Source organism: Solea solea, chromosome 12, assembly GCF_958295425.1.
Source record: "Solea solea chromosome 12, fSolSol10.1, whole genome shotgun sequence".
NCBI classification, from domain to species: domain Eukaryota; kingdom Metazoa; phylum Chordata; class Actinopteri; order Pleuronectiformes; family Soleidae; genus Solea; species Solea solea.
In genome coordinates, this window is record NC_081145.1 from 23,410,607 (window position 1) to 23,435,342 (window position 24,736).

General features: G+C 39.9%; 1 protein-coding gene across 2 annotated transcripts in view; it reads right to left on the reverse strand.

Moving 5' to 3' along the window:
* Positions 1–24,736, reverse strand: part of gnao1a (guanine nucleotide binding protein (G protein), alpha activating activity polypeptide O, a) — a 91,193-nt gene that overhangs the window by 60,963 nt on the left and 5,494 nt on the right. For both annotated transcript variants that reach the window (XM_058645029.1, XM_058645030.1), the window contains exon 3: positions 5,023–5,164. In XM_058645029.1, coding sequence (XP_058501012.1) covers positions 5,023–5,164 — 142 coding nt within the window. The remainder of the gene's footprint in view (positions 1–5,022; positions 5,165–24,736) is intronic.

A 24,736-nucleotide genomic window follows, 5' to 3' on the forward strand; every position in this document is an offset into this window, starting at 1 on the left:
CACTGTTTATGCACATAATTGCAATTTAAGGTTGGGTCTGTTGGGTTTTTGTCCATAAACTAGTTTTAAACCACAATTACCTTGTTTCCTCAAATTTGAGTCTTTCATTGTATCCCAATAATTATCAATATTGACTGATTTGAAACTTTTATTAAATTGTAATAACGCTTGATAATGTTAGGATCTTGATACCTCAGCTCGATTCTGTGAAAGCAGTTTCCAAATAATGTCACTAGTGTGAAACAATAAACACAAAAAAGTTGAGTGAAGGGCCTACAGACGTCTGATCTGACATACATAACATAGATAAGCAGTCAAATGCTGTTGGATTGTTATAAAATTATACAATTTGTTCTGGCACGGTGATGCTGTTGTCAGGATTACTCAAAAGCTACCAAACTGATTGACATTAAATATTCTGAAAGGGGTGGAGCTCAGCCACAGGTAGTAGATCCGATGGGGGGGGGGGTTATAGGATTTGTTTCCGCTATCTTACCGTTTGCAAGATGTTGCAAAACAGGCTGTTTTTGTCATCGTGGAACTGGATGAAGGATCCACATTTCAGTAATGACATTTTGCACAACAATAACTTACAGAAACATCTGTACGTGAATTATGACAAAGCACAACATGTGTGCAGATTTGACCAGTTGCACAGAAACCCTGCAGGAGCATCTTCTTTTTTAAAAGAAAGCAGAACTGTCTAAAGATTGGTACACCAGGGATAAATGCAGTCTATTTCAAGCCCCCTATCACCATGTGTGCTAGTGAGTGTGCATGTGCATGTGTGTGTGTGTGTGTGTGTGTGTGCAGTATGTGTCAAACCGCCCTTGGACATTGGCTTGCGGAATGTGTTGAAAGGAAGGCAAAACACTGGGTTGCCACAGCAACCAGCCAGGACCAGGAGGGGAACAGATGGGGGTGGGGTGATGGTGATGGTGGCGGTGTGTGTGTGTGTGTGTGTGGGTGGGGTGTGATCATGGGATAAGGTGAAAGTGAGAGAATTGGAGAAAAAAAGGTGGGACAGATGAGTTGAGTATACTGTAAGAGAGAAGATGAGAGAGTGAGGAGAGAGAGGCTTTATTTAAAGAACATTTCATAGATATTTCACACATCTTCTGTTTAGTGTCAGCATAATTGATGGCTCCTGTCGATCTGTTATTGTTTGAATAGGTGTCTATATGATCTTCATCTCTCCTGAACGTGAGCGAGACGCTCACACGTCCTCTGGTTTCGTCGAGGGGAAGTCAGATGAAGAGTGTAGTTTAAACACCGCAGACGCTGGATTCTCTCTGTTTCTCATCTGCTGTCACATTCTCACCCTTTTTCTTAAATAATCAGGTTCTGTCCACTTTCATGCTTAACTCTTTCTGGCTTCCGAAACCAACACTATGGCCATTTGAAGTGGAACGGTTCAGTTTGGAGCTGTATAATGGCACCACTCCACCTGGTATCAGGTGCTTTTTTTTTTTGGTATCTGCACTGGCGAGGTTCCAAGCGAGCTGAGCCGATACTAAAATGTGACGTCGACAAACTGCCAGCCACTGATTGGTCAGAGTGTGTCGTCACTGGAAGAGTCATCAGCGCGACGTCCGACACAAGAGTCAAACCGAACAATGCCGAACCGCAGATCAGTTAAAGAGACTTCAAAATCCTGAAAACATGCATTAATCTTCAATATATAACAGAGCAGTCTGGTGTATATAGTGACAACTCACAATCACAATGGATTCTAATGATTCAGTACACCAAACAGAACTGCTTTGGCCATCACTAGTTTGTGTATTTGTGTTGCGTATAGTCAAAATGCAAGCCTGTACCAGGTCGTATCATACTGTACCAAACAAAACGAACCATGAAGGAAACACAGCATGCGTCTCTCACCTTTTTATTTTCACCTTTCTTTATATTTTCCTCTTTCCATCTTCCTTCACTTCCATCACACCTTTTTTTAGCAGTATTACACAACACAACGACATTTTAAATTCAGTGATGACGAGGCGACGATGGACTTACTACAGTGGTACAAACATTTTGAAAAATCACCTGAATGTTATAAGCAATTTGTTTAATTTTAATCAAAAAAAAGAAGAGGATGAATATTCCTAAAGGCACATTACCTGTGACACATCACTGACAATCAGCTCACCCACCTACACCTACACACACACACACACACACAGTGCAATTTCATATAAATGATTCTATAGAAACAATAACCTCTCATCATGCCTCAGGCCCCTCCTTTATCTCTGACCACAAATCCAATAGCAAGACATATTAAACACACACACACACACACACACACACACACACACACACACACACTGACACCACATCCTGATCAATACGTGTTATGTGTATTTCAACCTTCTTCTCTCAGTATCTGTAGTTTCTTTGTGATTAAAAATATATACAGTGCCTTTGGAAAAGTTTGAGGCCAATGTCTAGAGAAGACGGTGAGGCTTGTTTTTAAAACTTTGATTGGTTTTAAGATTAGGGCTAGAACTGAGTTTACTTTGGGATTATGTTATGGGTTAAGGTTAGGCATTTAGCTGTGATGGTTTCAAGTTAAGGTAAGGGGCTCTGCATGCATTATATGAGTGTCCTCACCAAAATGCTATATATTTAGGTTATTGAGACTCATTTGAGAGTTATTGAGAGGTCAGTCAGGTTTTCTGACTGCTCTTTTAATATATGGGCTATATTTATTGCATATTCCTATCATAACAACTCCAACAACCTGAATTTCTTTTGAGAACTTGGTGAGAGCAGTGTACTTAACCTCTCTACATTTCTCTGTACTGAGATAGAACTGATACTCTTCTGCGGATTAGACTCATAATCCTCAATTAGCGTATCGTATGCACCTAGAGGAATTACAAAGATAAGTAACTTTGGATTAAGGCATTTCGGCACGAAGATGACATCTGAGTTAGGGGCAGTGTGCGGTGCAAATCACGGTAGAGATTTTCATGAGACTGCCGATAACGCATGTTGACCTCCTCGACTTTGGTCAAAACTAAAGGTGCAAGGTCTGGCTGAGGGCAGTGAAAGCACCCAACATTTCCAGAGTTTCCAATACATTAGTCAATACGTGGTGACATAATCCACACTGACCAACATAAATTGGCATGATTAAATCTCTTGATCAAAGGTACGTGGTGCCTAGCCAAAAAGTAGAAATGACCAAATTGTATGCCCAGGTCCGTGAGCAAGGAGAGAAAGAACTCTGTGAAGTGCACAAATGTTGCCCTGATCTGAGTCAGAACCGATGTAAAAACATTCAGAAATCTGTGTGGTGAAGAGCTGACGTTTATTACTAAATGCGACAAGAAGAAAAATATTGTACAAACAATATAAAACCAATATTATCAGGATAGTATTTGGAGGCGTGAAAACAATAACTGACTTCCAGCTATGTCAGCTTGGGCTGTAATACTTTATTACTCATGTTGACCCCAAATTTATCACTGTAAATTCTGATGGATGAAAACACGTGGGCATTTCTTTATCAGTGTGGGTAGTGAATGCTTATGTCTCACTGTCCTTCAGCTCTCCACAGCAAAGAGCTGAACCACAGGGACAAGCCAAAGAGCGCGATAACTATGACAGGTTTGTTTTAATAGATCCTAAAGAGATGGATGTCAGAGCGACGGGAGATATCGTTGCCATTCTCAGAAACACTTAAACTGGGCTGATACAAGAACTGGACTCCTGGTGCTTTGGGTGAAAGACAGTAACTCTGTCTAAAGCACACTGTGCCCTCTGACTGAACCCCATCAGCTCTCATGGCATTCATCCAGGGGTGGCTTGCTTCAACACGGACTAAAGGCACTTGAGAGCATTATGCTTCGTTGTTAATGACATTTATTGTTTCAGTCTCTGGGTTCAGATGAATGAAATAACATAATAATAAAATAGTATTAATATTTTACAAAGAGACCTATGTCTCAAAAGCATTGATAGATATAGCTAAACTCAATATTTGATGGAAACCAAAATGACTTCAGTTGTTATTTCTAGGAAAGTTAGGAGTATATTGTTTCCTGGAGCCTTCCATGTTGGCTAAATCCGCTTTATTTAGCTTAGAAATTAAACATTTCCATTTTTGATGATGGTCTCAGGCGTGTGAAGACTGCAACTAACAACTATTGTCATAGCCTATTAGTCAGTGATTATTAAAACCATTAGTTGACTTATCGGATCACCTTTAAAACCGAGTTCAAATGTGCACATAGACAGCTTAAAAATGCATTGGACTGTAGTAATTACCACGTTGTCTGAGTATACAGTGCCCTCCAAAAGTATTGGAACAGTGAGGCCAATTCCTTTATTTTTAAGACTTTTTTTTAATTTTTCCAAACTTTAAGACTTTTTATGATGAGTCTATGTCAAAAATAAAGGAATTGACCTCACTGTTCCAATACTTTTGGAGGGCGCTGTACATGTGGAGGATTTATTGGCCGCACACGTCCGACTAGATAGTGTGTATTGAATCAGTTTCCGACGAACAACAAGATAGATGGTGGCTGTGACTCTGTATGTTTCATACCTGCTGTACATGTTAATCGTGATACAAATCAGATCAAGCACGGCTCTTGTGGTTGCCGCATTGTCTGAAGAAAGACCAGGTTGTCTACTTCTACTTTTTTTGGTGTATGCGCCAAGTCTGAAGCAGTAATGAGACTATGAATCACTTTATCCAGGTACAAGCTCAATATTAGTTAGACTAAGTTGTTTACATTAAGCAAACTAAATTAATGTCTTCGTCTGACTAATGCACTGAGTGACAATGACTGACACAAGCTTAACTGTCGCCCCGAGGCCGACAGTCAGTCACAAAACCAAAGCATCTATTAACATGTTCGTCACTTTCAGAAGAGAAAGCAAGAAAAAAGAAGAATGACGTGCTATGACCTAACTTACAATTACTGACAATTAAATTGTCAACGATTTTTTTTCAACGTATATTACTTGACTGCATATGTGTGACAGCCACATCGAGAAAGGAGTGCTGACCTTGCGTTCCTTGTCTCCATACTCCAGCCCCAGTGTATCCATGGCACGGACGATGGCAGCCAGAGATTGGATAGTGTTGCTGTAAACAACAGGCTTGTACTGCTTAACGTCATCACCAGAGAAGCCGTCCTCGTGGATGATCCTAAACACACAGAGAAACACACACACATCCGTGAGTTGTTTAAGGTTTTTTACCTTTGTAAACATAAACAGTAACACTGCAGCAACCCATGTCCTACTTCTGAGTCAGTAAACAGAGAAGTAAGAAAGGTCCAGATATTTTAGGAAGGTCATGTAAACAAAGAGTCTTAAAGATGGAAAATTGGGTAGTTTTAGAGAAACACAGCTGGTTGACGGAGGGTTGCAAAATAAAAGAAAGACAGGAGAGCAGGATGTGGGTGAAGAGGAGGAGGAGAGGAGGAGAGGAGGTCCATAAACAGTGGGCTAGGCTGACATTTAGGCACACAGTGCTAGCAGCAGCCTATCCTGCTGTTTTAAATGTCATGCTATCTTTTAACACAACTAAGGACACACCAACAGACAGACAGAGAGACAGACAGTGCAGATGGACAAAAAATGACGGAACAAAAGAGAGGAGACCAGAAAACATTCAGACAGAGAACATTTAAACTATTCAGGTTAAACAAGTTCACCGTATAGACAGGACTGAGGATCAAGCCCAGCTCCTTTCTGAGAGCACAACTTAAAACAGCTTCATCCATCACTAACATACAGTCCATTCATCTCATCCGGCATCACGCGCTGTCCTTTTATAACCTCCTGACTCAGCACAGACATTAGTCGATGGGCACACCACCCACTAATGTCTATGGTGAGGAGAAATACTGTTTACTCACCTACCTTATTATACCCATCTTGATCTTAAAGCAAGCAAGGCTGCTGACGCTTGATGCTAATGAATTACTGTAAAAGCTCTTCTGTCAGAGGCATAAACAAGCACACACACACACACACACACACACATACAATCTGACTTTTAAACAGATTCATCTTAAATATCACAAATTCAGTCTGTCAAGAGTGAAACTCAAAGGTTGTTAATTTACCGATGAGTAAATATAGTCTCAGCTATTTGCAAAAATCTACATCTGTCCAATTTTTAGTAGTAAAAATATGAGAGGACAAATAATCGGTGATATTTGCAGAGTAGACTAGAATATTTATACCACGATTAACTTGTGTAGATAATACATGTGGAAAACAGCCCAGCACTATCTTCAAAATGTACTGAAATACATTTACATGCAACTATTCAAGAACATAACCTTTCTATTTCTACAGACGGTTACAATTATCTTGATGATGAATTGTAAATGCCTTTTAAAATATTAAAATAAATGTAAAGCAAATTGACCACAAGCACACCTCTGACGCGGCACTGAAGTTTATAAATATTCAGCATCTTTATTATCCCCACATAGATCAGTGTTGCAATTGTGAAGGTGACATTTAACTTGTTTTCTTCTACATCACTGCACAACCACACACACTGTACACTAGGCGTGAGAATCACAGGGCACCTCACGATACGATGGTACATGATATCAATAATATCACGATACAGCGACTCTGTGATTATCAATATATTGCAAGACAATCATATAGCGATACATCACGATATCTGTCTAACTGAACGAAACAAAATGTTAACGTGAACAGTTAAAAGTGCATAGAGAACAACACCGTTATCCCGCTGTATACACTCTCTTCTTTGGCCAGGTAACTTACACACAAGTTTCTTTCATTCATTTGAACAGCCACACCATGAGGAGACATGAAGTAGTGATGTCTGGTGCGTGAACCTGGCAGAGACTGTTTACTAGGGCTGGGCGATATGGAACATTTTTTTATCACGATATGTTTTTCCATATTGATCGATCTCGATTCTTATCACGATATGTAGTTTTTGCAGATGCTGCCAGTGTGAGGGACATCCTGAAGCTTGAAGAAATAAGAGATTCACTGCAACTTTATAATAAAGTTTAATAACATAAAAAACTACTTATTTAAACAATTTAAAACAATTATTAAATAATAATAATCTCATATAAAAATCTCAGACACATTCAAGTGGTAAACAAAGACAAAATAAATGTCAAAACTAAACCACTATAATAATATTATATTGGGTTTTTTGAGGTATTGAAGTGCAAAAATAAAAGGTTGTGCACATCTTTTGTAATGTAAACATGAGTCATCTCCCTTTACACAATAATACAAGCTTTTACTTATTGAAACATTGTATATAAACTAACAGCTATGACAACTATCACATCGAATTGCTTTGGCTGGACAGTGAACATCTCCAGTACAAAAACAGTAAACATGGCCTCTCTGTGTTTGGAACTTTAGCGACGCTGCTCACAATGGGAATTGGGCGTGTCCTACCGGCATACGGCAGCCGACAGACTCCGATACTGTTGTTGTTGCGCTTACTTTTTCATGTGATATCAAATAATATGTCCCGAGCTTATTATCGAAATCGATCAAAATTTTATCGGGATTCATTTATTAATTAGAATATCGATATTTGCCCTGATGTATCAATTATCGTACTGCGTGAGGACGGACGACGATATAACAAACATGGGAGACATTAACTTTAATATCAACTTAACTTCTTTCTTGCACAAAATTCAAGCATTTTCTGTCTTTTTGTTTAAAATTCAGAAACTTCAAGGACCTGTGGAAATCCTGCGCACACTGCTCCTGCACCTGGTTTGTGTGTGTTCACTATTGGTGTGTAACAAGTACGGGGTAAATGCAGAGGTGAAACTCACTATCACTAAATTGCTGTGTGTGCAAATAAAAACTAATTGTAATTCCGTTTCTCTGCCTCCATGACACCTCAGAAACGGTTGATATGTAGTTGGTAAACAGGCAGCGGAGTTCTGAAGCGTCTGAGCACACAAGTCTGTTAAAACTGAGGAAGTAATTTAACGTAACTTTATTTGTGCGCGTCGGTGTATTTGTGGTCTTGAGGACAGCAAAGTCCTGCACAGTGTAACGTTTCAGATCAATCAGGCAACCTGCCAGTCCTTTATAAAAATACACCAGGCTTCTATTTACATGACTGACTTTCACACGAGACAGTCAAAGGACAGACAGATTAATGGTTTAACTTTATTGTTACAGAATCTGTTTGATGCACACATACAGAGCTGGAGGTTAAAGCCAGTGTGCTGCTTCGCTGCAGGGCACTCACAGTATTACTGTAGCACTCTGTGTGCTAACCATACCTTTAATCTTCACTCTCCTCTCTCTCTTAATGACCTGTCAACCTGACACTTCTTCTGAAAGGCTTCCTACCATCTTTTGTTGCACCACAGAGGTTAAACGAGGACGGGCGTCCAATTAGGAGAACTGGATCTACCGTAGCTCTTATGTTTTGCGAAGTCATCCGTCCGCTCCAACCTCCTCCTCCTAACATGCGCTCATATAAAGGGCAAATCCATTGATCATTTTATCCATTAATCAATTTGCCTTTTGCCCATTTACTGCAGGAAATTGAAAGAAATGTTAATTTAAAAATATTCTGTGAAATGTCATGGAGGCGCAAATCATTTAGAAAGAATAAATCCTAAAACTAGGTTTTCCTATTAAAAAAAATAACCAAATATTTTCTTATCAAATCAGTTACTGGTCGATTTAAAAAATTCAGTGCTGCAGCCCTTGACTAATGTCATGTGTCACGCATAAAACCTGTCGCACAAATGAAGTCACAGCACATTTATTATTGAATCCCAGAAATCCAGAAATCCAAGAATCCAGAAAATATTCACATTTGAGAAGCTGAAAAATCAGAAAGCTGGTAAAAAAAAACAAAAAAACACTCAAATTAATTAACTGATTATCAGAATAGTTGACGATTTAGTAATCTATTAATAACGTGATGTGATTCCGCTCTGCTGCTACACAGAGCAATCTGTATTTATAGTGAGCTAAGTAGTACTTTATTAATGAAAGGTTTTTAGTAGATGAATGTGGGAGCACCTGCTGATATTAAAAATCAACCAAATGGGCTTTATATCATTAAAAGGCTGTGAAATGTGTCAGTACACATCATGTCAACCTGCTCTCATTTCTTCAGTTCTACATAATGGTGTCGTACAAAAAAAGGAACAATATGGATTGGAAAAATATGCTCTACAGCAGGGGTGTCAAACATACGGCCCGGGGGCCAGAACCGGCCCGCCAGAGGGTCCAATCCGGCCCACAGGATGAATTTGTTAAAATTTCACACTATGATTACAATCTAAACGTAATGTCAAATGCAATATTTTTCTCTTCCAGATACCTGTAACTAAATGTTTGTGCCTTTTTAGATCCAGTGTGATGTGTAAATAGTACATTTAGGCACGATATTGTTGAAATTGCACTTATATTTCTCAAGAAATTTCATGTTTTGTAAAAATATCTTCATTAAATGTAAAACAAAGGAGAAAAAAGCAAGGAGTTCTTGTTGTTCATAGGTTATTATGCTATTATTTTACTATTTTTACTGGTCCGGTCCACTTGAGATCAAATTGTGCTGTATGTGGCCCCTGAACAAAAATGAGTTTGACACCCCTGCTCTACAGTAAATGCATATTTTAGGAAATAGCTTGTTAACCTTAAAGGGAACTGTAACTCCTACATATGATCTTTAAATGGTAGAAGTCTGTGTGCAGTGTTGATGGATAAACATTAGTGTTGGCGCAAGTGTTATTATTAGAAATATAACAAACCTGCTTTTCCTGTGTGTGTACGTGTGTGTGTTGGGCTGGCGTGTGCTTTCATGCAAGAGGACCTTTTCTCATTACCCACTCTCTGAGCCCTGCTGTCAGCAAAGAGAGAGCAGTGTGTGTGTGTGTGTGTGTGTGTAATACCCCATAGCTTTGGCACAATTTGCACGGTGACCTGAAACATAGCTTCATTTCTCAACGTGCCAAACAGATGGACAGAGAGACAGACATATGGGGCAATTTAACTAAGATATTATACCGCAGTATCCTTGTACAGCTGCCACTTTGGTCAAATGGCAGGTGTTTAGTGTGTGTAATGACAGAAATCAAACCACTCAAGAGTCACACAAAAATGATCAGCATATGCTCTATTGCAATTACCTGTAAACATGTAATAGCCAATTTATATTCTAATAGGGATGATGGCACTTTTTTTTACTAGATACTAGTACTTAATAATGTTATTACTGACAAAAACAGACAAGCAAATAAATAAACACCAGTATAAACAAAGTAAACATGTATAATTAAATAATACGGTTAATAATGTAATTACTGGCTGTTGTTGCTTTGGAGTTGTGTTGTGATCTTGCATCACATTGATACCCAATAATAGTATTGGATGGTGTGTCCCTAATTTTAAGTAATCCTAATTTTGAGTATTTCTGAAAATTTAAAATATTGGTCTACAATATTTCATGTCTCAAATATGACAATAGGCATGTGCTCATCTCAACACTGAAACCAACTGTGCTTCCGGGCATCACTCCTTCACTTCACAGTGGCCATTAAGATATTCCTTCTTCAGAGGTTTCAGTGTATGTGACGTCCTCAAAAACGTCCTCAAAAAAACATTCCACATTAAAATCTGTCATGTGTAAAAATCTGTCGTAGCTCAACACGGTAACACTGTCTGTAGTATATCTGCCGTGATTCGCTGAACTATGTAATGAAAAGCACTTAGGAATGGAAACTCTTTGTGAAAAGAATGAAGAATAATGATTAGAGTAAGAGAAACCTGTGTCAGTACTAATGTGGACACCAAAGGTCTTTCTCGAGGTTTCGTACAATTTTTTTTATAAATGTATATGAGGGAATTATGCTGTGTTTCCATCATGGTGTGGTTTGGTTTGGAATGGTAAAGCCCTGGCTCAGGTATATACTGTATATAAAGAATGGAACTGTAGGGGCTGGTTATTTTGGTATGGAATGGAAGCACAAAAAAAACAAAAAAACGTACCCTACTGAATCAAACCTTGTTCTGCAATGCAGCAGTCAACAATCATCAGATGAAACAATGACCAGCCCCGGCAGATATTACCATCAGACTACAGTACGTGCCGCACCAGCATCAGCTCACCCACTCACCCACAGATTACAGGCGATTATGTCATGACAACCACTCTTACCGTAATGGTTCCTGTAGGAACTGGTGTGAAACACTGACCCTTTAAAAAACTGCCCTCAGTAACATACGTGTGATGAGTCTGCTTTTTTCTACACACCATCCACAAAACATACCGTGGGTCCTTTGACATGTAAACAGCCCTGACAACAAAGATTTAACTGTGGAAAGCTGCAGTCCTGAGTTCACCTGAACTGTGTGTGAAGGTGACTTCGGACGCCTGTCGATGGAATGACAATGAATAAAGCGGCATCATTTATATTCTATACTGTACGGTCTAAAGACAAGAACACACACACATGCCCTTGTTCTCAAATGCACAAAGCGTTTCTTAGCCCCTTACCCCAACCTTAACCATCACACCTTCTTACCCAACCCCTTAATCAAAAGCTGACCTAAACCCGAACCCTAAAACCAGGTCTATAATCCTGTGAAGACCAGCCAGAATGCCCTCAAAAGAGCAAAATGTCCACACTCACTCACACACACACACACAGTGGCCTCTCTGCTCTCTGTCTCCCATTATCCCCCACACTCATATTTTTATCCTCACACCTACTCATGTGAACACAAAGCCTACACACTGCAATTAGGTTTTTATCTTTGTTTTGCATTGTTGCTAGCTACCACTGCTTATCCTCACACACACACACACACACACACACACACACAGAGAAGACCCTGGGAGGAGTTCTATATCGATATTCTGACCATACACTTACTTCGTGGTCTTTGACGAAAAAGCTCTTTGTCTTGATAAAGTGCACGCTGACCAGCTCCTGTCACCACTGCTGGACAGAGTTACTAACACGGCAGATGTGTGTGTGTGTGTGTGTGTGTGTGTTTAGTTAAGTGTCGGAGCAAGTGAAAAAAGAGTGAGGGAGAACGAGAGGATAACGGGAGTGAAGGCTGGTGATGGGAGTGAATGAGAGCATGAACGAAGAGGGAGATAGAAAGAAAAAAAGAAGCTATAAATAACTGAAGGTGTCAGTAATGCAGCCTTGACACACACACACACAAATAGTGAAATGGAGGCATCAGCTGCTCTGCCATCCATCTCCACTCATGTACCATCACAACTTGAGGTCAAGCAGCAGCATCCTGAGCATGCATGTCCACCCATCCACCGACACACACACACACACACACACACACACACAGCTTTGTATCTGTTCTTCTTCAGAGAAAAAACTGAGGTCACTTGAGCTGTCAGTCAAGTCAGTCCACCAATTATTGAATGGATTTGGCAAAATAAGGGCAATTCACAAAATTATCTTCTGCTTATTCGCCCACCTCTCCTTCACTAACCTCCTCAACTTTCCCCTCATTTCTCTCCTCTCTCCTACCCCAACCAGTCGAGGCAGATATTCGTTGGTTCTGTCAGAGATTCCTTCCTGTTAAAATTTTTATTTTTTTTACTCCACTGTTGCCAAGTGTTTGCTCATATTGTGTTCCTGTTGGGTTTCTTACTGTAAGTGTCTTATCAATTGGCGCTATACTAACAAAAGAGAAATCAATTATTGCTTTGAGATATGCTTCAATCCACTCCTTGTTGACATCAAATTCAAAGACTTTTCAAGAACTTTCCAGGACCAAATACCTCAAAGTTAAAGATGAGAGGACAACTTGTAAGAGCCGCTTCGTCCATGGTGTCCACTTTTATTGATTTAAAGCACGCTCTGCATCGGACAAGTGATTGTCCTTGGGATCTTGGCTAATGTCAGTCTCTGTCATTTTCTTTGGTGACCCATAGATCTTAAAAGAAGGGACACATTTACCTAAATATCAACTGAACTTCTTTCTTGCACACAATTCAAGTACTTTCAAAAGGCAATTTTCAAAACACTTTCAATGTCCTTGACTTTTTTTTCAAATTCACAAACTTTCAAGGATTTCAAGGACCCATGAGAACCCTGTTCAAAAGCCTCTATTTATATTCTTATATGCAGTCTACCTACATGTGTTTCATATCTATAACATTTAAAAAAATGTGCACTAATACAGATAAAAATCAATAAATAATTGTCGTCTCCATAAACACATGTTGCATTGTACAGTACTGACGTATTCAATTTCAAGTAAGAAAGAAAATCCAGGAATAACATCTGTGTCCCTTCCACTAAAAACCCCTTTAAAATGCACTCTCTCTGTAATTCCAAAGTGGCAGGTAGATGAGGTGTCTCCGCTGGAGAGGAGTCGTCCTGACTCCAGGTTCAGTCAGGTGCTGATGGAGGCTTCTCGTGCCAAGGGACACAGTCTGCTTCACTCTGGTTCAGCGGGGATGTTAAGAAGGGCTGCACACACATGGGCGTACAAATCCAGGCAGACAGGGGAGCAGAATAATTACAGCTCAGTATAACATCTAGGAAGACCTCATTAAATATGTCTGCCATTATCTCTCTTTTTCACTGTCACATGTTATCTCTATCTCTATCTGCCTCCCTCCTCCAACAGGCCCCTTTTTTCATCCCTTATTATTTGCATGTCCTCCTCTTCTCTCCCTCTCTGCTGATTTTTTTTTTTACCTAACACATCACACTCGCTCTCAGTTAGTCTTTTCCACTTACTCACCCACGACTTCACTTTGGTCTTCAACCCTAATTATTTATTCCCTTATTTTATTCATCTTCTCTTGCTTCCCTTTCCTTTCCCATTTGCAATTAACTATTAACACAGTGTTGATGCAAAACACACCGTTTACCCTCCCCGGTGACTGGTTTCTACAGGGACACACATATGCACACACACACACACACGGGTGCACAGGTGTCCACCTGGCAAAGCCTAGTGTGACAGTTGCAGAGTGCAGTGTCATTACCAAAGCCTAATTAACAGTTGGGTATAAACAGTTAAACCACACCCAAAACGTTGCCCTAAAGCCTTGTAATAAGGTTTTTATTACAATTATTATCATTATTATGATACGCGTGGGTCTCTTTGGACATGAACAAGTTTTAAATTTGGGGTTGCGTTGGTCGTTTAACCCTCGGTCCTCTTCCCTGTGCGTCTTCTTTGTTTCACTTCCTGTCCCGTGTGTTTTCCCTAATTACTCACACCTGTTCCTAATTGTTTTCACCTGTGTCTTGTTATCTCACCTCCCTTTAGTAAACACAAGCTCTCACACACGTTTCCCTGTGTTCTTGGCCAGTTCCGCCCTCTCACCTGGTGTGTAAAGTTCTAGCACTGGTGGCTGACTGATGGTGGCTGGCTCTAATGATGCTAGATGCAGATGTAACAAAGTACAAATACTTTGTTACTGTACTTAAGTACAAAATTCATGTATCTGTGCTTTACTTTGTTATTTGTAATTCTAGCAACTTTTACTCCACTCCATTTCCTCTAACTATCTTTGTTACTCCTTACGACCAAATAAAATCTCTCTATTCTCTATTTATATAGCACTTTTCTAGTCTTGAGCTGCTTTATGCTACAGTTTGCCATTCACATGCTGCAACATGGGGTTAAGTGTCTTGCTCTAGGACACATATAGACTAGCAGAGCCAGGAATTTAACCCACAACCTTCCAGTTGAAAGACAACTCGCCCAACCACTGAGCTATCATGGCTTAATCCTGGTCTTAATCCTAAACGCACTGGTTACTTTTTAAATAATTTTACTTCTAAAACTTAAGTATATACCAGAAAACCGCTGTTTCAGTCAAATCTATGCCTTTTACTGATGCTTTAAGTGCACTGCATCTATTAAACCATAAGTTGTGATTATGCGATGCTATATTATCTTTGTTAGCTGTACAATTAATGGAGGATATTTAATAAGCCCTCTGGCAGCCCATAGCCCAGCGGAAGGGAAACTTGGCTTGTACCCAACAAAGTACCCAATCCCCATAACTCATTGTTAATTGGACACTCTAAATTGACCTTAGCCACAGGAAGGCCACATCCAGTATTCTCCTAGTGCTGTTCCTAAGCCTGGATAAATGCAAAAACAGCAACGACCAAACAAGTGTTAGGAATAAAACAACCTTCTGCATTTCAAGTTGTCTTCAAGTATAATTAAAGGAATCAGTTTTTACCAGGAGCAGCCGATAAACATCGACATTATAGATTCTATAAGGCAACGCTTGCTCTGTTACAGTCAATCCGAAACACTTTAGATTGATTGATGGAAGTGGTTTTATCAGGTCATCCCAGCTACAAGGTCAAACTATAATTTTGTCTTTCCTCTCTTCTCCTGACATGGAAGGTGAAGAAATACCAGTAATCTGTCAAGAACTGGGGGGAAGGGGTGTTTTCCTGGCTGTTGTAAACCTTACCAGCTGAATATCAACATAATGATATCAGCATTGTAGAAACTAACTTGAGAATGAAGGCCCAGCGGCCTGTGAAGTGAGCAGAAGTGGTGGCTGAGGCTGTTATGGTATTGATTTCTTTATTTCTTACCACAGAAATGTGGAAAGCCATCGATACTGGTACAAAAGCCACCATGCAGTAAACAAACTGCACCAACTTTCCCAGATGTGCAATGTAAATAACCATGAATATACACATAGATGTGAAATAAAAAAGCCAAACCAAGGTAACAGGAACAAAAACTATGACGAAATCTACTGACACTTTCACCAGGGTGGGACCAACTGGGAAGAGAACCAATCAGACCAATGTCTTTTTTGCGAGGTACGGAGGTTAGGTCGAACTACCAGGATGGCAAACACGGAGGATGACACACGAGGAAAGTGGCAGAAATCATGATGTTAGGAAGAACTAGAAGAGACGACATATGGTCTCATTTCATGTACAACGTTATGTTGACAAAACCCTTTGTAAATAATGCAGAGAAAAAACCCACAACGAAACTGAAGCGACATTTGGAGGCGAGTCATAGAGAAATACATGCAAAGGTTCGGTAAAGCGCACATACTATACGCTATTTTATCAGCACAGTAGTTGTTCTGTCCCTACATTTATAATGTAGTGTAGTTTAACAAACCACCAAGGCTGCTAATTTAGGATTTTAGATAAAAATAACAATTGACCTGCTGAAGATAATAGGTCCAAGTGTAATGTTTCACTGCCTTCAAATTAAAACAAACATGTGACAAAAAGTAATTGTTAGTGTTAAGACAAATAAAACATGCTTCATATAAAAACAGTGAAATCTTCATAATATATTAATAGATAGGATGATAGAGAAACATTTAAATAATACAAACAAACCCATAAATCTACTGTAGATTCAGACTAAAACATCTCAGATGACTAAAATTTGACTAAAACTAAATTATATTTTGTTCTTTAACTAACAATAGATTAAATTTTGCTGTCAAAATTAACACTGGACATAAAAATCAAGAGAAATTCCAATGCAGTTTCAGCAACTAGTCTGAGAGAGGATAAACCCACGGTGCCACCAGCAAACCAACATAAAACATATAAAAGGATTGCTAAAAAACAGGAAATAAGAAAAGTTATTTACAGAGGTGAACCACTGTGCAATGGACAGCAATGATCTCCCTTGAGAGCACATGCAATTTTTTACTTTTTATTTTATATTTTTGCGGTGATGCAACCGTGAGTTCGCTCATGCAGTGGGTGTGACAAGATGTCACAGCTGTGACAGACCAGGAAGTATCATAATGACAATTTTAAGCCAAAAAATTCAACCCAACTGAAAGACAAAAATCAACAATCCACACAGTATTTATTGTATCAGAGCTAAATAGATTGTGTAACATTTCTATTCTCCCTAATGTGTAACACAAACTCAAAAAAGTACAAACAAGCATTGATAGTGAGAATGCTCTTCAAAGCCAGCCACAGTCCTCTCAGCTGACTCGGTATCAGCTGAGTGCAGCCACCGTAACAAGACTCCTTTGTCTCAGAGTACGATGAACTGACATGAAATCTGCTCCAACACTTGCACAACCACACGCATATAAACACACGGGCAAAGATGAAGAAGAAGAAAAAAACCTGGCTCTGTACAACACACACAAACACACTTTCACAAAATATCCTCCAACAAAGACTTTTTGTCTTTTTACATGATGTCCTGATTAGTGCACAGACCACACACACACACACACACACACACACACACCTAGTCTCATGCAAGTGAGCAGAAAGCATAGATGAAAAAGACAAAACAGCCTTTCATATAAGAGAACATTAAGTTGTATTATAAATGGGCAGCAGGTACAGTTGTAATGTAAAATACTACAACAACACACAGGTGACCAGTGAGCTTTACAAAAGAGCAAACAGCACAAAAACAAGACAAAATCAGAAAGAAAGAAAGAATAAAACTGTCCACTTCACTACTGGGTATTAAATGCCATCAAAAGCCTGAAGAAGAGATTTTTGGTTTTGATTTTGAAGAGGTGACACGTGAGTCAGAGGGGAGATGATTCCAGAGCCTGAGGGCGGCAATAGAAAGGGTTTGAACACTCCTGTCACTCACGTGGGCACTTCCAGCAAAAGCAAAAGCTGGCTGGATGAACAAACTCAAAGCCTGGTAAAAAATCCCTGTGCCCATGTAAAAAATCTCAGCTAAATAAGATGTGGCAACTAAGGTCCCCAAGTGCTTTAAAAACAGACATTAAAAGTTTATATTAATTCGTAAATGGACTGGAAACAAATGGAGAGAAAAGAGGATAGGTGTAATGCAAAAGACGGGCAGTTGCATTTTGCACAAGTTGAAGGCGGCTAATGGCCCTTTTCCATTATGCATGTTCTAACTCTACTCGTTGTTTTTTGCTTTTCCATTAGTGATAGTACGTGGTACCTACTGCTTATTTTAGTGGCTGCTTTGACGATGTTCCAACGCGAGCTGAGACGACACTTAATAAATGTGACGTCAACAGACTGACGGCAACTGATTGGTCAGAGAGTGTCAGACTGAGGAAGTACTGAACGAATGTTTTTAATGAACTGATTCTAATGATTCAGTATACCGAAAACAACTGCTTTGACCGTCACTTGTTTGTGTCGTGTATAAAACGACGTCATGGCAGTTTTTATGCAGCCGTGATATGACGACCCCGCCCACATTGAGGAGAATCTATATTCAAAGAAAAAGATGTGCATGATACCGAACTGAGAAGAGTCGCGTAGAGCAGAGTAGTGCTAGAACTTTATAATGAAAAAGTGCCATAAGAGAGCACTGGGAGATGCCAACTGCATTGCAGTAATTGAGTCTGAGACACTGATTAGAAGTAGATATAAGGAAAAGTACATATGCACAGGAGGCAGAGTTATTCCCAATAAGATCATTTGCTCTCTCATCCTCCTCCTCCTCCTCTTCCTCACATACACTTCACACACTGATATAGTGACATTAGATTAAGATGGAGCCGATAGATAAGGCGACTTTAATTATTATTTAATCAAAATTCCTCAGCTGCACTCCGATCACATTCCGTTATATACAGTAACACAGTATTTCTGATTTTCCACCAAGTACCACCAGAGCAAGCTCACGTACCACATACCACAGTTTGAATTACATGGGCCTTGAGAACAAAATAACATATCTCTCACTTTGTCTAACTCCACTGTCACTCACAACCACGTCTGATGCATTTGTGAGGAAGAGAAGGATGAAGAAGCTCCAAGTGGAAGTGGTTTATAGACTAAACGGTGCCAATTCTTTAATCTAGATATATATACAGTAGATGGAAATGTTGCTTATTAGCCAGAATATACTTGAATGTGATTTTCTTTTAATACATCCTGCCCAGCCCTACTTCTACGTGGCAAAAGTAAAAGATTTTCAAACAAAACCTTTTACGAAGCATTTAGCTCGACCTGTCAACCCCGCGTCTCACCCGGTGTCAGCTACTACTGGCTCCAATTTCCACCCACCACTCTCAAAGGATAAGCTGGTAAATAATGGATGAACGGCTGGACGGAGAGAAAATTGTAGGATCGTAGGTCGGACAGACAGACAGACAGACAGACAGACAGACAGTATTTAGCAATTTATTATTGATATATTCAATCACAAGACTCCATAGTTTCTCCTGAGATAAGTGTGGAGGAGAAAAAAGAAGGACGCCTTTTCTATTCTGGGTGGGTGAAACATGACTTAAAACATGACTTTATGTTCAATAATTATTATTATTACTACTGTACAGTCCTGCATTAAAGATGTAAAGTGAAGGTTGTACCATTGTCTGTAGGAAGCTGACACTTTACTCCATTTGTATCCAACTGCATGAGCTTCATGTTCTCCAATAATCAATTGTTGTTGACAGAACATTAAATGTGCTACAAATGATAAATATAATAGTTGCCAATGCACCATAGAAGCACGGCAGTGATGCCAAACTTTAATTTAGACACATCTATGTCACCCACCTCCAACAGCTTCCACCAGCCTGGAGCAAGAATGTGGAAAATTATGACGATTTTTACACTTTATGACATCAGTAAAATGTAATTTTTTTGCTATTGGGAGTTTAAGCTATGGATGCATCCTTGAGGATAAGATAACATTTGTTTTGGAATATTTAAAGTAATCATCTACGACATTTCTTAGTGTATTTTCCGGTGTTATTTGGCATTTGATAGTCAAGGAAAGATTCTCCAGAAGCAAATAAACATGATATAACCATTAATTTTATTCCAGATTATTGGACTTTAAATTTAAAGCCGCAGTGCATAACTTTTGGAGATTCTTATTATTATTCTGCCTCTGTTTACTCTTCTTGAACAAAAAACATGTAGCATTATTTATATGTTGTGTATTTCATCTACTATCAGACCTGACTGAGAGAGTGTTTATGTGTATACAGCGGCAGCACAGGGGTGGACAGGAACACAAAGCATTGTATTTTCAGCCTCGCTTTACTAGCGCAATGTTGCTTTTGTCCCCGTCTGTCTTTACATACAACTAATGACTTCCTGTGTGCAGAGCCGAACAACACAAGATTTAACCATCACTGTGCTAACAAACAAAGAAAGTCAAAAACAGAACTTTCCCTTTACAATCTTTTACTTTTTCATTCTTAAAATGTTTTCCAGAAATGTAGTCCCATGGTTCTCAAACTGTGATATGTGTACCACCAGTGGTACGCAAGCTTCCTTTGGTGGTACTTGGGAGAAAAATCTGAAATACTGTTCTACTGTATAAACCTGGGTATGGTGATCGGAGTGGAGTTGAGGGAGTGTGTAGAAAATGAAACCAAAAAAATGAGTTAAATAATAATAATTAGAGTCACCTTATCTCGCTCCATCTTAATCTAATTTCATTATTCCAGTGTGTGAAGTATATTTGAGGTAGAGGAGGATGATGTGAGGGCAAATTATCTTGTTGGGAATAAATCTCCTTCCTCTGAAAAGTCTGCAGTTGGTGATAATGGTGTTACTTGGTACTGCTGTAGTACACAACCAGGCCTGTATGTGGTGCTGTAACGCTGCCACAGACACACAACAAAAACAGAGAAGATGCACATAGCTTACACTAAAGCCAGAAAATAAAAGTCAACATAAAGTAATTCAATCCAAAACACAGGAGGAAGAAGATGATAACGAAGAAAGTGACGGTGAATAAAAGAGCTGAGAGATGGGCGGGGTTATGACAAAGTCATGTGGTATTTTGATATTTTTCCACCCGTTTTCCTAAAATAGCATTTTAGTGTTCCTAAAAAACCAAAACGATCATGTGTGCGGGCCCTTAATCAGCCCTGTGTGAACTCATAACAGACTTTTGAAGTTGCTCCCTACAATTTGAAAGGGATCCAGCCTCCTATTTACAAGATGCAAATGGCATTCTAACACTGAACACGAACACACACACACACACACACACGCACACACACACACACACACTGAGAGAAGGCTGCACGTGAGCACTGGCTAACACATGCAAACACAGTTATCATGGTGTCTTGCTGTTATTCCAGTGCTCACTGAGACAGCCAATCAAATCACCCCGGCGATGAGCGCGCCCAGGGCTATTTTTAACCAATGAAGGGTGACTATCTGGTTGACAGACTGTTTCAAATGACCAGTTACAGACTGTCTCTTCATGCACTTGGTGCCAACATGAGCACCCCCCCCCTTCCCCCCCACCCTTAACAAACCCACCACCTCTTCTCCCACTCTTTTCTTTTGCGGTTTTCTCATGTCCAACCATCCGAGGAGAAGAAGGCTAATAATTATCAAAGAGAACAAAGTCCAGGAGAGGAGCGCACTTTGCACCGTGTCCTTGACAACCCAGTCCTCATCCCTGTGTGTGTGTGTGTGTGTGTGTGTGTGTGTGTGTGTGTGTGTGTGTGTGTATGTGTGTGTGTGTGTGTGTGTGTGTGTGTGTGTGTGTGTGTGTGTGTGTCGCTTGCTCCAACTTGCTTAATAAGTGAGAACATGTTCTTTCACTTGTCAATCTCTCCCTCTCTCTCTCTCCCCTCTTACTCAAAATGGCTTCTCCTCTCTTCCCTTAGCTCATTCACACTCATCCTCTCCTATCTCCTCCTGTCTTACTTCACCCTCTCATCTCCTCTCCTGTTTCTTTTCACACTCCAACATCACTGTCCCTTAGTTGTTAGTTGTTTCTACCTGCTGTCCATGTTTCTTCCTCTCTTCTCCTCTTTCATTCATCTGTACTTTCTAAAATCTTTCCTTTCTTTCTTTCTTTCTTTCTTTCTTTCCTGGTACTTCATTAAAACTCCCCGTCTGTCTCCCTCCATCTACTTCCTCTGCTTTTCAGCAGAAAACTCCCACCACCTTTTTTTCCCCCTCCCTCTGTCCTCCTCCCCCTTTTATTCTCCTCTTCTGAGGCTTAAACCTAATTATCTCCTGTTCTGGAGAACTCACCCCCATGACACACAAACACACACACACACACACACACACACACACGGTGGGAACAGCCTGTGGGAAGCAGTGCAGCCGTGAGGGACGGCCAGCGTTTGTTCTCCCCTCAGACCAGTCACCTCTGATCACGTCAACATGGCACAATCACACACACACAGATATAAGCACAGAAAGAAAGTGAAAATGATTGTATATATTTTAAACACAACTCAGCACTTTGAGTAAACTGAACCATCCGTACATGTGCTGACACATAATCTGTGTATTTTAATAATCCCTTTTAAAAACGACAAATCAACAGCAAGTTAAGGATGCCATTGTTGCTGTTCGGCAGCACCTGTCACGCCTCTCACGTTCACAGTTTATACAGTTTCATGCGGGTGGTAATCTGTTAATGATTCAGGGAGAAATTTACCTGAGGCTTTTATTGTGTGTGAAACGATGTTGTGATTCTATGAACATGTGACTTAAAGAGGCCGGCACTCATATCAACACAAAGAGACACTGTATGGAGTCGATCTGATGTGTTATTATGCTGCCTCTTCATTACATCGATACCCCGTGGTTGACCTCTGCTGCTTCTTAAAGCCCGGAGTCTTTTTTTTTTTTTAGTTCTTTCATTCACAAAAACATGACAAACACTGGCAACTAAATAACAAATAATTAAAAGAAGAAGCAGAGCATTAAACATCAATTATACTTTCGTATTGCTTGCTAAATGAGGAGGACATCAGAAAATCAGAGCTTATTATGTGTAAAATGAAATAATATGCTGAACATATATATATAGTATTTACTGTACATATGGTAACTTTAAGAGTGGAAGGGACTGCACCTGCGAGTGGAGCTTTTGATATTTTCCCAACTTTTTAGTTTGCTGTGTCCAGACCGTGGCTGCCACACACACTGAGCATTTCTGGAGAGGTCAGTTTTGCCAGCTTGGCAGCAAAAGAAACCTTTGCACACGTCTAAACACACACACACACACACACACACACACACACACACACACACACAGGCTTCATAAACAGATGGTGTCTCCTGCACTCACACACACGCACACACACGCACACACAGCATGAACAAACGCACAGCCAGCTTCATGCATATAACAGAGATATACAGAGACGTGTCATTCACACATGACCACATCCACTGGGTTGCAGGCCAAAATATGACACTCACTAATGTAACATGTATGCATGAACATCCATCCGACCACGCTTTATCCTCCACATCCCAGCTGACACAGGGCAAAAGGGCGGGGTCACACCGTGGACAGGTCGCCACTTTATGCACAAACACATGTCACATTCACGTGTTTCCTTTCCTTGTTTTACAAAGAAATAACTACAGGAGACAATGTGGGGCAGCCTATAGCCAAGCAGAAAGGGAACTTGGCTTATGACCGAAAGGTTGCCGGTCCAAGTCCCCAGTTTGGTCAATAACTGGGGTATCGCTCAGCAAGGTACCCAATCCCCCATTGCTTATTGATAACTGGATACTCTAACTTGACCGCAGGGCAGGAAGGGCATCCGGCATAAAGAGCTCTGCCAAATCAATTATGCAGATTATCTGCTGTGGTGACACGTGGAGAGGGAGAAACTGAAAGAAAAATAAAGTAAAAGATACATTTCTTTATCTTTTTCCAATCTTTTCAAGTCAAGTCATTTGACTTTGCAGCACAATGAAATCAAATCCTGAAAATGGCCATTTGATGATTCCGTAATCTTAGAAACCAATAATATATATAATAAGTTGAGTTGTGTCAAACAACAACTGTCAAAGAGAAGAGAGAAATATCACTGTGTACTGCTGCAGCACTTTCCCACTGTGGTGTACAGCACATACTGTAGTAGTGATAGACTTCCACTTCCACTCACTGAGATCACATGTACAGCTGTGTCACACTGCAGCTCCATATACACACCATAAAATCTCAATCTAATTGACTCATCTCCGTCTGTCTGTCTCTTGAAGAAAGACACCACGCGCGCGCACACACCCACACACAATTGGTCACTTGCTCACACCCCAGATGTTCAAAACACCATGAAGGAAAATGCAGTAAGGCTTTTCCACTTCTCTGGTGCGGTTCTGGAAATAGCTGAGCATCTCTGAAGAGGAATGTAAAGGCTTCCCCTCACAGGGCGCTGGCCACCACTTTAAAAAAAAACAAAAAAAAAAAAACACAGCTTCCCTCTTTATTACAACAAAGGCTGTGCAGCAACACAGAAGCTAGATTGTTGTTTAGTGTGAAAGCAACATCTGCTTCAAACAGCACTGATCAAGAAGAGCTGCACACACATGTTCTAACTTTGGTTTCTAAGGTTTTCTGAAATGGTCATCGCAACACTTTCAATGCTGGCATGCTTTGTTGTTGAAGTAGTTTAAGGTCCAATGTGAAATAATTAATGACATCTAAAAGGTGAGGCCGCAAAGTGTCATAAACAATGGACTCCTCCTCTCACATCCTGGAACCACAGTGGCCTTTGCATACCAGAAAACATGCCAGTCTACCTTACCTTTGGTGCATATAATAGGCTTATTCTTAGACGACAAAAAGCACACAATTTTTGTTTTAAAGCCATTATACACTTGTACAAAGACAATAATGGGTAGTCAGTTAAACTCAAACCATCCTAAATGTTATAAAGTACATCTTCAAATTAGGGCTGAAGGATTTTTAATACATATCCAATTGTGATTATTTGACAGGGAATGTTCATTTTTACGTCAGTGTTCATTCGAAAAATCTATTTAAAATGATTACTGTGTGATATTTGTGCAGA